The sequence below is a fragment of the Corvus brachyrhynchos genome, unplaced genomic scaffold (genome assembly GCF_000691975.1).
Source record: "Corvus brachyrhynchos isolate BGI_N302 unplaced genomic scaffold, ASM69197v1 scaffold237, whole genome shotgun sequence".
Lineage (NCBI taxonomy): Eukaryota > Metazoa > Chordata > Aves > Passeriformes > Corvidae > Corvus > Corvus brachyrhynchos.
The window spans coordinates 1730751-1744948 of NW_008238959.1; the positions used below are offsets into that span (position 1 = coordinate 1730751).

General features: G+C 39.2%; 1 protein-coding gene across 1 annotated transcript in view; it reads left to right on the forward strand.

Moving 5' to 3' along the window:
• KDSR (3-ketodihydrosphingosine reductase) overlaps nt 1–14198 on the forward strand; it is a 32167-nt gene that overhangs the window by 7536 nt on the left and 10433 nt on the right. Inside the window, exons 3-6 of the mRNA XM_008637102.2 lie at nt 6762–6851; nt 7977–8033; nt 13155–13220; nt 13366–13461. Of these exons, the coding sequence (XP_008635324.1) occupies nt 6762–6851; nt 7977–8033; nt 13155–13220; nt 13366–13461 (309 nt within the window). The remainder of the gene's footprint in view (nt 1–6761; nt 6852–7976; nt 8034–13154; nt 13221–13365; nt 13462–14198) is intronic.

Genomic DNA, 14198 nt, shown 5'->3' on the forward strand with positions numbered 1-14198 from the left:
CGGAGCGGGACTGGGGGCCGGTCAGTGCCAGCCTTGGAGGTGCCCGCAGGTCCGAGAGGAATCATGGAAAGCTGGCGGTGGCACCCCGAGCTACCAAAACACGGGAGCCACAAGTGCCGGGCGATAAGGAAATGACCTGTCCCCATGGCTCTGACAACCGCTGTGTGTCCCGGTTGGCTTAAGGCGATGGTCTGAGTCACCATCTTCCAGTCTTTGCGCTGGCTTTTTGAGACATTCCTTTTGTACGCCCCAAGCCACCGGTTACCTTGAGTTTTCTTTTCTTTCAGCATCTCCCAGGGTAGTCAAGTGCTGTGTGTACACACGCATAGACCAAAGGCCAAATCTATTATTTCCTTGGTCTAAAAAACCAAGTCAGATATGAGGAAATGGAAAAACCAATACAAAGGAAGTGGTCAGATGACACTTGGGCGCCCTTTCATCTTTAAGCACGTAGATATGGATGTCTTTGAGCAATATTTTGACAAGATGGTAGAAGGAAGTCTTTGGAAGAGCATACTGTTGAAAGAGTCCATGAGTAGGAAACCACTGGAAGTTGCATGAGTATGTGGCTTGGGAGGAGGGGGACCGAAGAAAGGGGAATACTGTCCAGGTGCTTTCAGAGGAATCACAGTAGTGAATTTGGGCACATGACAGCAAATGAGTTAAGCGGTTCAAAGATTCAGGGTCCTAGAATCAGTTTTCTTAGTTTATCTCCAAATCTCCAGGGTATGTGCTGTGCAGAGAAGCTGCAGTTTACTCTTTGTTTAAATTTACTGTAAGTGAGTAGTTTTGGTTTGGTTTTTTCATTATTATTTTTCGGAGTTCCTCTTTGGAGGATGGAGCTGTCCCCAGAATGATTTAGATGTTTTCAAGTTGCAACAGTGCTCCCAAGTTGCTTTATGCAGTAGGTGTTAACTTGGGTGCTGTAAGTGGCTTTACAGCATCATGTTCTGTGTGAGGTGTGTTCAAGGTTGCATTAAGGTTCTCGGGTTATGGCTCTTTCCCCACAGGAGTAATGATTATAAAGCAGAGGTGAGGGAGACTTATGGGCTTTCTGTGACGTTTATGAAGAAATAGAATAGCAAACATAAAAAGCTAAATGGATTTTATTTCTTTTTTGTTTCTTTGCTTGGTTTTATTTATTTACATATGCAGTGATAACACGAAGTTTTGTTCGTTCTGTATAGTGATTAAACTCTTTAAAAGCTGCTGTGCTGGTTCTTCTAATCAGAAGGGTTCATTTAAACAAGTTCACATTGAAAATGAGACTATTCTTGTTGGAGAAGCCTCCCTGTAACCGCTGCTGCTAATTAGCAGTTTAAGCTCAATTTGGTACGAGCGGAAGTGTAAAAAACAGTATTCCTGCAAGTCCTGTAAAATTAGAAGTTCAACTAGAAAAGTAACTATATTAACATATTGATGAAGAAAAAGGCTGTAAGATACATCCAACTTGATGATAAAAATCGCAGGCAACTAGTTTTATTGATGCCACCACTTGTGGAACTGCTTTTTTTTTTTTTTTTTTTTTTACTTCAGTAATGCTCTTAAATTGTTCGTGCAAACTAATGAAATGTGGAACAATTGGTTGGAGGTCACTAGTTCTTAGATGTGTAGATGCTGTTAATAATTCTTGACACTTGTACATGTGGATTTCAGATTCCCTAATGTCATGTATAAGGAAAAGTATTGGATGATGGTAATGTAAATCAGAAATACTATTCAAGAAGACTTTCCATGTTGTGTGTGTAAAGTGGATTCTTTGATCATATGCTGGGAGTGAACGTTCTCTGCTACTGAAATGACTGAGAGACTTCATGAAAATATTTAAGGACCATAACATTATGTAAGGGCTTCTTTGAAGTCTTCTCACAGAAAAAAATCAAAATCTGCTTAAGTATCAGGCCTCAGTTAAACCCATTGTTGAAATAATGGAAGGATAATGACCTACAAATTGCATATATAGCTGCTTGAGCTCTTTCAAGAGGGCAAGTGATTGTCATTGCACACTAAATATAATTTTTCAAAATATACTTGAATAGATTGCTTTATTTAAGTAGAAAAAGTCAGTCTTCCCTAGAAACATTTCTTTCCTGGGGCCTGTTTAAAGTATAATGAAAATGTATCTGTTACATTTCTGAAGGAAGGTCATTGGACAACTTCAGAGGCTGTTACATACCAGTTATTGAATTTTCAACTTTAGTCAGCATTCTTTTCACTTTTAATCCTTCAGAAAAATTATTTCTCTTCACTCCTAACAATTATGGTTAGTACATGTTTGAGTTATGGCTAAATAACTGACTGTGGCTGCCATTTGGGATAGGAATTTGAAGCAGAAAACTGGGTTTTTTTCTTTGTCCTCTCCCGGGGTCATATGCATCATGGAAGCCCTTGCTGTGTTAGGCGAGACATGGTTTCTGGAGAAATCATAGAATTATAAGAGTCTCTTTTTCTTAGAAAAGAATAGGAGTACTATTCAGAGTGAGAGTCTAGAGAACTCCAAATTACTCATCGTCTAATCTTGTGGGTTCCCCCCCCACCCTGTCCTTATCTGCTATGTATTTTCTTTACCCCAGCTAGCACCATTAAATGGTAAGGGCTTCTCTGCTCTTAAATTAGCTCAGGCATTAGGTTTAGCTTATTTTAAACAAAATGCTTCTTAGATGCTTAAAACTTTTTTACTTCTAGCATGATGAGGAAAGTGTTCTTAAATAAAGGGTATAGAAGTTATTTTTGTGTGGTAGAGCTGCAGCTTCATGTGCTGAACTTCTTTGTGCTTCGAAATTCAGAAGGCAGTTTTATACATCTCTTATTTTGCCATTGGCTTTAACTCTCTCCTTTGGTCTCAGGCTACAAACTAGCACATGTCATGGGTTCTGTAAGAATTAGCTAGTATTTTGGTAGCTGGCTATAACAGTAGACAAGAATATGAAAATAGGCTAAGGCAGTCAGTCACCACTGCTTTGTTTGCATTGAGCTCACTCAGACCACATTTAACTGCCCTTTGTCAGGGATGCTTCACCTGCTCTATATACATTTTCTCTTCAATTTCTCTACAAAAGTTTTTGACTGATGTTTAAAAACTCTTTCCTGAAATATTAATGCTAATCACCTCCCCTTGTTTCAGCCTTAATCTTTCTAAAACCAAGTGGAATTTCTGAGAAAAACCCAAACCCCTGAGGTCTCAGTGTTATGAATGCAGTTTATCAAAGTGTGGATTAGTGATGGCAGGAAATGGAAAGATGTCTGCCTGGGACTGTCTCCCATTCAGTTTGTCAAGAGCCCTTTTTCATGTGGACATAGTTCAGGATGATCATGCCGAACCCTCCTCCTCCTGCACATGGGTCATCTCTAGTCCAGTAGTTTCCCCAGTTCTGTGCAGAACCTGGCCTGGTAACTGTGGTTGGCTTTAAGGATGGCCCAACTTGGTGTCTCAGCACCATCACCCCTGTGCTGGGAGCGATAAGATCTGTGGTTTGGACACATCCGAGTGGTTCGACAAGAGGTCATTTTGAGTCAGGTGTGCTAACCTCTTAGAGCAGATTAAAGGCCTGTTCTGTTTCAGCAGAACCTTCTAACAGAGCACTGTCTAAAAGCATGAAGCCAGCTTGCAACCAGTTCTAAGTGAAAGTTAGTAAGGTCTATTGGAGACACCACATTAAGTCTTGATTTTGATCATTCCTGATGACAGTTTAGTTAATTTGGATTCAGACTGTCTCACCAATTGAAGTGAATTTCCAGTATCTCAAATTTGAGGCTCTAATAGATCAATTCTCTGTACCTCACCCCACCGTTTCCATTTCTAAGGGGGAAAAAGACCCTATGATTCTTAAAAATTGAACTCTGTTATTGAGGATCATAGCTCAAGAAGTTGGACACTTTTTGGAATAGCTAGTTTGGTACCTGTTCTTTTTAAGCATAGAAGCAGATCAGTAACACTGCTCAAGGGCTGGTAGTACTGCATTCTGAACATCTGAATTAATACTAAGTTTTAATTGTTCCTTCTTGTCAAAAAATTAATCTGTGATTTGAGTTGCGGTGGCCAGATTCTTATTTTTGCTAACTCCTCTGAGGCTGAGTTACAGTAAAATTTAAAAATGGGATTGGTGGCAATTCAAATGTCTGGAATTAATTAAAGGCAGTAGCAGTGTAGAACCATTGGCTACAAGGCTAATTGTAATAATGTTGTCTTTACCAGAGTAGGTGCTCTTTCGTTAGTTCTGAGCATCTGCGTTAGGAACTTACCTACCTACCTAGATTTGCTTAGGTTAACTTCATTGTAGCACAAAGCAAACTTTTCATTAGTGTTGGGGATTTTTTTTTTTTTTGCTATTACATTAGCACTCATGGTGAATGTTACTGAAAGATGTGTGTATTAGTAACAACCTCCCACGTGCTTGTAGCAGCCTCCCACCTAAATGCTAAAGTTCCCAGCTAATTGATATTGCAGTTTATCGTCGATCAATCTGACATGAGCTCTGTCCAGTGTTCTTGGGTGTGACTGTAAGTAAAAACTTTCTTTTTCTGTTCCTTGCATGACTTCAGACATTGCCTTTCTGAAATGAACATTAGTGTTGTTTGACGAGCTGGAGGCTTGGTGCCAGTACCTTCACCTGCAGAGAATTCCTCAAGCACTAGTGTAGTTGACCCATTCATGATAGTCACCAGTCTGTGCTGGTAGTAATCAGCTGTCTCACCAAAAATTAGAATTGGAGCAGTCTTCCATGCCCATTGATTAGTGCTGATGTACCTGCTGCTGACCTGTAGAAGCACCTCACACATGCTCTGCATCTGAGCTCTACCTGAATGTATCAAACTATTTTAATCTTTTCAGATATGTATTGGAATATTGCAATCTATTTTAGGAATTTCATTGTATTTGTTACTTCTTTCCATCATGAAGCATTAAATTAATTCTGTGGTTCTGCCACCTTAATTAATCAATAATTAACATTTGCACTCTTATGGATTTAATTTACACTGAAAGCCATCATCCTTGGTTCATAATACTACAGACAGCGGATTTAATTTACACTGAGCCATCATCCTTGGTTCATAATACTACAGACAGAGTCACGTTTCTAGAGCAGGGCACGCATCTTGGAGTTATCCTCAAAGGTGGGTGTGGTGTGAAGTTGATCTTGCAGAGTCAATTAGAAGTTAATCTGAAGCAGTTCTCTCTAATAACAGAGGAAGCCTAAAGAGCTGGAATTAGTCTTTGTGAGTGCTACACCCATTCTTGGCCCATTTGCGGCTGAAGATGAACCAGTCAGAAACCGTGGATTGTGTTGTAAATCTTTGCTGGGATTATTTTATTTGCACTAAGCTGTTTTTGAAGGCTGGTGGTAAAATACTCAAATGAAAGAAGAGTTTAGTTACTCATGGAAATGTTCTTCTGACTCTTCTGACTTTATTGCCTCTGGGAGTGGAAAGAATTTTGAGGATAATGCATCTCTGAAAACAAAACTGAGACATTGCCTAATAAGGAGACAACACAAGGCTTTTGATAGGATGTGTAGTTAGAGATTGGGGTCTTGCTCTTACACGAATTAGCTCAATGCCTCCATTTTCTTAAAACGGAGGAGGTAAGCTTTCATTGGAGTCTTTGGAAAGGTTTAGATAAGGAGCAAAAGATTATGATTTCCTGAGAAATACGAATTTCATCTTTTTCCAATTCTTCCAAACTCATTTCATCAATGTATTTTTCTTGACAATAACTGCTTCTAGGTATTTTGTTCCAATATTTTCTCAATATCACTTTTAATATGCTGTTTAAGGAAAATTCAAATAACTTGGGTATATAAGGAAGATACCAGTGTGTGAGAACCAAAGGCATGTACAGACTGAGACTCATCGTAGTCACCTAAAGATGTCGGACAGCCATTTTTATTTTAGTCAAAAAGAGAGGTCAGGATTGTCATCTACATCTTGTTCCACAGGCAGTTCATAAGTAGATTTATTGAGGGTAGTGAGGGAGGTGGTAAGGTGACCTTCACCTGTGTGTTGGTATCGTTTAGCAGGGTACAGTCCTGCATCGTACCCATCAGCCTGTATTTGTGTAATATTAACAAAATATTGACTTCCTGCTTGCATATAAGACTATCCAGGTGTTACAGCTTGAAGGAAGAAGAAAAGGTTATGGAAGTTTAGGTGGTGGCATCCCCACTAAACTGAAATAGCAGGATGGCATGGGGGCAGTTCAAGGTTCTGACTGGGGGACTGAGAAATAGGCTACAAAGGCCCAACTGTTGAATTAATGGGATTTTTTGTTTTAATAAGAAAGAAGGTGTTTTCTGTTTTTGTTTACATGATGACATCTTCAGAAGACAATCTGCAATAGCTGATATTAGAAATAATTTCTACTGTGGCCAGGTATGAAGGGGCAGTATGTAATGGCACTGTTATGGCATTAATAGCGATTTGAGACTTTTAACAACACGCTTTTAGAGATAGGCTACGGAACACGTGAGAGTGCCCACGTGGGAGTGGTCTAAGTGTGCCTGACAACAGAAATGACCAAAAATTACCACTGAGGTAAAACTGGGTTTAGGGTAGAAACAAAGGCTCATTGATCTATTCAGATCTTACGTTTCATTCATACTCTATAGGTAAGCTAACTTTAGTGCATCTCCTGTATTCGTATCTCATCTGGTGATATTTTAACCTCAGTATGTTTTTAGAATTTTCATGTGATCTGACTCATACATACTGGGGGAAGGAATGAGAATAGTGGACTAACACTGCCATTTTCAAATAACTTTTAGGTAACTGGAGGCTCCAGTGGAATTGGAAAATGTATTGCTATTGAATGCTATAAGCAAGGTGCTTTCATAACACTGATTGCAAGGGATGAGGTAAGTGTATGTGTGATTTTACTGGCTAAACTGTTCACAAAATCTGTATAGATGGGGAATACTTTTGGCATTGGTGATTATTCATACTTCTTCAGTGTATATTTTAAGGGGACCCTAAGCATTCCAAATTAATGCATTTGAATAGCAGAGGTGGCTGCCTTTTTAAGAAGCATAGCCCAACGTGGAATTTGTGATTAGCTTGCCTTAAAACTTTGCCGGTGCTATTGCTTTTGTTAATGGCATTTATTATATCATTGTCTAGATCTGTGCCAGAGCACAAAATCAGGAAAACCCCTATATTGGTTAAAACTATAGAATTTCCCTATGGTAAGTGCCATCTGGGAATTTAATCATCTCTAAAAGTCACAAAATATACTGATGTCAAATCAGCATTATATCATATTTTTTACTAGTGAAAAACTCTTCATCAGGACAGCTTTGGAGGAAAAAACATTGCTTTGTTGGATTGTTGCTATTGTTGTTTTTTTAACTAAGAGGTATTCAGAATTCAGCAGTAGTTATGAAAACAGAAGTACTCTGTTTTCATAACAGGCTGTTGTTTTATTTGTTGCGAAAAACCTAAATATTCTGGAAACAAAAGCACTTAATTTTTGGGGGGCCCTCAGTCCCAGCTGATTTTATAATTTACTTACACTTGAGAACTTACTTTACATAACCTGGAATTAAGTTAGAATTAAGAGAATTTTTCTTGAAAGGATTATTACAATTAGAATTTACCAAATTTTTGGGTTTTGATTATTTCATGCCAGTGATTCTGCTGCAGGAGAGTTTATGTAATATTACATACATACAAAATAGAGCCAAAATAAAGTAGAAGAATCAATACCTACAGTCTTAGGTGCTCTCTGTAGCACAAAACAAAAGCATTAAATCTATAGAAGTCATTACTGGCTTTAGAACACAAAGTGAAAAATAGTGAAGTGAGTTCTTGATAAATTTCATGTTTTCATATATTCCTAAGTCTTCAAAATGACCGTAAAATGCTGTAACTGGTTGAGGATAACTTTGGGGGGCTTTAGGGAATGTTTTTAAGCCTTACTGAAGTACTGAGGACTAACACTGCTCTCAAAACCACAATGCTTTTTGTCTTTGTGTCCATTTCAGAACAAGCTGTTGCAGACGAAGAAGGAGATAGAAAAGTACTCTGTTAATGACAAGCAGGTGAGGTCACTGCCAAGAGGGGCTGTTGTGTGTTTTGTTTAAGACAGTCACTACAACACACTTCACTGGTCCTGTCTTTAAAACAAAGCTGTTTGACAAAAATGAGTGAGGACTCAGTATTTGGATTCAGGAGTATCATGGTGTCTGTTTACGTGAGATGTTCTGAGCTCTTGCTATATTTGATGTTGCCTAGCTAGTGCATTAGCCTGCTTTTCTTAGAAGAAGATGTCTTCATCTGTAGGTGTAGAATGCTTTTTTGGATAGCTGCAATTTACTGTCACTTGATGAGCATATTATTCTTTCAAATGAAGTGGAAGAACCAAATTTTTTTCCCTCAAATATCTTGGTTTTTTGCAATTCATAAATACACCATCTATCTTGGGAAAGAAGTTTAGTTGCTTGTTCCCAGGTTTATTTCACTACATCATACTTCTGTTCCATTTCCTGACTAAGTACTGTACCAGTTACACAACTTAAATTTGTGAAGTTCTGAGACTTGTAAACGTAGAAGCTGCTTTGCTGAATAGATAATGCACTCATGCATAAAGGCAATGGTTTTAGAGCTTGTAGAAGTACAAGCTTAGAATAGCTAAGTTTGCTGTGTTCAAAGCATGCAACCTTGAGGTGAAATGTTAAAATAATTTTTTCTCAGTACTAATAATGGAGAGGGGAAATAGTATTGAAACTATTAAATTAACATCTTTGACTTCTTGTGTTCCAGAACTTTGTTGATGATCACAAATAGAAGCAATTTATTTGTCCATGAAAAGGGATTTGAATTGTTAAGTTAGATATTCTGTTGAAAAGAAGCAATGAAAAAAGCTAAATATTTGCAGACAGTAAGACAATAATATTTGCATTATAGTAGCTGATACAAAATTTTTTAATACTTCCATTTATAAGATAAGATTCTGTCTTTGCTTCCTTATACTTTTGTCAAATGGCTCAAGCTGATTTTTTTTTCTGTGCATGCTGCCTTACTCAGATCAACTTTGTTTGAAAATCTAAGCCATTTGAGGTGAGGAGAAGCTGTATTTTGCCCATTAAAAAAAATCCTGATAACCATTTTCTTTTAGTTGCTCTAGCAGTTTCCCAAGCTTAGCATTACAGTTAATCCCTTGTCAAACACTGTGTCAGGATGTTCTTGTTAAAATCTGTCCTAGCTTGATAGATGCAGACTTTTTAAAAGAGTGTTACTTGGGCATGTTCCTAGGAGTTTCAGTGAAAATCTCCAAAAGTACTTTCAAGGTTGAGCAAGCTCCAGTGTGGACTGACTGGGACTTTTTTTGCAGAAGCATTTTTAGGCTGGCAGCCAGGTTAAGCAGTAGGCAGCAGAGGTGATGGGCCAGCTGGCTCTTCTGTAGCTGTTGTTGGGTTGTGGATGTGGTCTCAGGGAAGCCTGACTGATCTGAATGCAAAGAACAGAACAGGAAGGCTGGGGCAGAGCTTGCACTGGAACAGCAGATCACGAGCTGGAAAGTGACAGTAGATGAACAGAGAAGCACTACAAAAGGATTACTGAAAGGCTGTAGAGAAAGTTGATTTTTACTGCAACCCTAGGGTATATCACCGTGTCCCGCAGCCATAGGGAGGAGGAGAAGAAGATCCAGCAGGCAGGAATTGTGCAGCAAGATTGATTTATTTAATTATTTTACAAACTCTTTTATAGACTTTTTTCTTCATAGTCTAATTGGACAAAGGACCAGCCACCCCTTGCGGGTGATTGGCCAAAATCCTAAAACATCCATTGTCAAAATATTTTTCTACTATACCATAAGCAAGACTTTTCAAGGTTGCAGGTGGCTTGGTTGTTTACATAACTCTGCTACCTCTTCTGTGAGAGAGAAGAGTCTCTCACGGACTTAGAAAATAGAAAATCCTTGCTAGCAGCATTTTTGTATCCACAGTGGATGTCTGGTATGGGTAACATACACAGACTGTTACCTTTACTAGACCATGGAATCACGGTATGGTTTGGGCTGGAAGGCACCTTAAAGATGTCTAGTTCCAATTCCCCTGCTGTGGACAGGGACACTTTCCATTAGACCAAGTTGCTCAGAGCCCCATCCAAGCTGGTCTTGAACACTTTCAGGAATGAGGCATCCACAGCTTCTCTGGGCAACCTGTGCCAGTTCCTCACAGTAAAGAATTTCTTCCTAATATCTAATCTAAACCTACTGTCTTTCAGTTTAAAGCCATTTCCTCTTGTCCTATAATTACATGCCCCTCTTCAGCTTTCTTTTAGGCCCCCTTTAGGTACTGAAAGGCAGCTGTAAGTTTTGCCTGGAGCCTCTTCCATGCTGCACAACCCCAGCTCTCTCAGCCTGTCTTCATAAGAGAGGTGCTCCAGCCCTCTGGTCATTTCCATGGCCTCCTCTGGACTCACTCCAGCAGGTCCATGTCCTTCCCGTGCTGGGGCCCCAGAGCTGGATGCAGTGTTCCAGGTGGGGTCTCACCAGAGCAGAGCAGAGGGGCAGAATCCCCTCCCTCTCCCTGCTGCCCACGCTGCTTTGGATGCAGCCCAGGGCACCATTGCCTTTCTGGGCTGCAAGCACACGTTGCCAGGTCATGCCCAGCCTCTCATCCACCGGCACCCCCAAGTCCTTCTCACAAGGGCTGCTCTCCATCTGCTCATCCCCCAGCCTGCATCAATAAGGGGGGATTGCTCCAATCCAGGTGCAGCACCTTGTACTTGGCCTTTTTGAATTTCATGAGATTCCCAAGGGCTCACTTCTCAAGATTGTCCAGGTCCCTCTGGATGACATCCTGTCCTTCAAGTGTGTCAGTTGCACCACCAAGCTTGGTGCCATCTGCAAACTTCCTGCAGATCTCTTTGTGTCATTGAAGACATTGAATGGTCCCATGTCAGGCTAAGAGGCAGAGGTCCTCAGCACAGATTACTTTTTTCTTGGGCATGTGCTGTCACCCTTCAGCTCTTGGATACATACTGGAAACCAAGTTGCATTGACAACCATAGTGTGACCTTTATGTATGTTTAGTATTTCACGTTTGCATGTGATTTAGATGGTGCAGCCTTTGTGGATGTAGGTGTGCACTGGAGCAAGATCCTTGCCCTTAGAGGCTTTTTGCGATATTTTTAAAATCTTTTTTCTAATTGAGAATATTCCCAGTTACTTTACTGGGGGTTGAGTTGATCTTTTATTGGGAAAGCTTTATTAATGATCCAACACCATGCAATATTTAGAACAAAATGTAATGAGCAGGGCTGGGCATAAGACTACTTCCGGTAGCATATTCTGTGTCCTAGATGTGGATCGACAGTCCATATTTTGGAGTGAAGCTAATTAGTATATGGTAGCAGAAAGAATGTGTGATAATAGAAGCAAAGAGGTGAATTGTAAAATGTGATAGCAGTCAGTAAAAGCTATGGTAGTTCCCAAGTGTGTTGTTCACAGTGTAACTAATCTATGCAATCTGTTAAATTAACAAATTGCTCCAATTTTTGTAGAGAACTGTGATTTGCTTAATCTCCTCACTGATCTTGGCAAAGACATCCAAATAATAATTCAATGTTGTTTGCATTCAACTGCTGCTTTCTTAAACTTACGAAAAGGTAAATGTTTCCAAAATGTAATAAGTGCCTTAAGGGGATTCCTGCCAATAACTTGTGCCACAAGTTTACTCTGATGTCCAACTGCACACAATGCTGGGAGGCAGGAATAGCCAACCTGCTGTACAGGAATGGCAGGCAGAATCTGGTTATGCAGCTAAGAAGTGTCACAGTCTGACCAGGGTCAGGACTGACAAATCACTGGCTGCCAAAGCAGTTAGTTACACTGTGGTAAGCCTTTTTTGTGTGCGTGCCCATGTGGTCCGTGGAAGTATTCATGAGCATGCTTGTTACAAACTACTGATGACTTTGTTTTTTTTCACCTCTGCCTTTAAATTAGTTGACCAAAGTAACAGAAAGGATAGAAGTTGGAACAAGAATACAGGAATCCCTCCTTCTATTGCAATAGGAGATGGCTTTTCTTTTCAAGATGAGGAATTGCCCCAGAGCTCTGTTGATGGCTTAGCAGAGAGAGTAGCTTATTTGTTTAGCACCTGGCATTTGCAGCAGTCTTACAGTTTGGAAGTGGTAACCTAAAAGAAGCAGTGCTTTCTTTGGCCAGAAGTTGACTTGAAGGTGCTTCAAAACGTAGATTCTGAGACCATCTTGCTGAAAATAGTCAGTAACTTTCAAGGAAAACAGGGTCTGACTTTTAGCTGCAAGAAAACCATATCACTATCACCTGTTTTCCTTCATCCTGCCTGCCGACCCCTCCCCTCTGCTTCTTTCTTCCCTGGTTACTTTAATTTTTCTGTATCTTTCAAACTAAACACTTTAATGTCTGATTATCAGACAAGGAGTAGGTATGTACACAGTACTTTGCTTTTTTTAGATATTAATGACACTGTGCAATGTGTCAGTTTCTCATAGAATTTTTTTTTTGTTTTGTCCTTGAGGTGTCCCAATTAAATATTATGCAACTAGGTTTACTATTATTCTTAAAAAAAAAAAAAATGAAATGAGGTAGTGTACATTGCAAGTACTAAAATCAGTGGGTTTTTAACACTTGCTTTCTAAATTTTGGAACAGATTGTTTTTGCAGTGCTGGTGCTGCAGTTTCAGGATACACTGCAACCACGCCTTGCTATGAGGTGGAAAAAACTTTTTTCTTTAAAGATGACCCTAAGCCACACAAATGGTTTGACTTGTGTTTAGCTGATGAAAGTTAAATATATCACTGGGAAATTTTGATTGCCTTAGTTAAAATAGCTTTTACTAAACTTCATGTGAATAACTCCATCAATCGTGTGTCTTAGTACAATAAATTAGAAATTATACTTTGCACACGGGTAGCTGCTTTGAAGATCATGAGGTGCTTATTTATTCTTAATGTAATCTTTATTATACTAGAAGCTGTGTGTGAGGGGGAGGAGCTTGGAGGGAGCAGAGATTGCTTTCTCCAGTGTGGAAAAAGTGCAGAGTATCTTGTCAAAAAGACTTTTTTTGTGGAAAAGATAATGACATTGGACTTTTTTCTTTTGAAAGGCTTGGAGTCAACAGTTTCTGGACTTAGTGTCTTGTGAAAATGTGCTTTCACTTTTCTTTTCTAGGTCGTACTTTGTATTTCTGTTGATGTGTCTAAAGACTACGAACAGGTGGAGAATGTTCTAAAACAGGTGAGAAAATAACTGATTCACCTATATATCTTAAACTTATCTCTCTGTGTTGTATTTCTGTTGGAAATAGTTTCTTATATGGTATGGTGATATAGGAAGGTTTTTTCCTCTTAAAAAGTATCTTAACCTCTGTCACCTCTTCCAGGCTCAGGAGAAGCTGGGGCCAGTTGACATGCTTGTAAACTGTGCAGGAACATCAGTTACAGGAAAATTTGAGGATATTGAAGTGAATTCTTTTGAAGTGAGTGAGCATACTTTTTTATTTCATCATACGATAATTTCTTATTTAACCATTCTAATAATTAGATTGCATTCCTGTGTCGTTGCAGACTTGGACAGTGTTACACTTGACTTGTGCTAGCTGTCAGAACCTCTTCAGATTTGCAAGGGTTGCCTCTAACTTCTCCCCTAATGATTTCACATTTTTTTCTGTTGAAGATTTTTCAAAAATATTTTTAATGTGTTTAAGAAAAATGCAGCTGCTACCAATCTTCAGTTCTGAGATGCACAAATTGTTTCAGCTTGAGAAGCTGCTGCTCTGATGAAAAGACGAAATGCAACCCCAAAACACCTGTATTTTGGTTACTTTATGCCTGCAGCCCTCAGACCTCCATTCATCTACAGATAATGCTGAGTCATCTGAAAATACTAAATAATGGGCATAATTTTATAATAAACTTGAATCATCCATTTTATTGCTTGTATAGGCTATCAGTTGTGTTTTAGGTCTTGTAGAGAGTGAAATTAAAGACTTCCCTTGATCCTGGCAAAGAATAAAATCTCTGAAATGTGTAAATACATAGCATTTTTCCTGTTTCCTGTTTTAGAAAGCTCTTTAAACTTTCAGTATGTTTTCATGCATCATGCATAAATGGATTGCTTCCTGGAGACTGTTCAGGTTAGATTTTCCCTCATGTATTCTTCTTTTTTCCTTCAAAGCCATATGGTTCACAGTATTATCAGTATCCTGGATGCTAT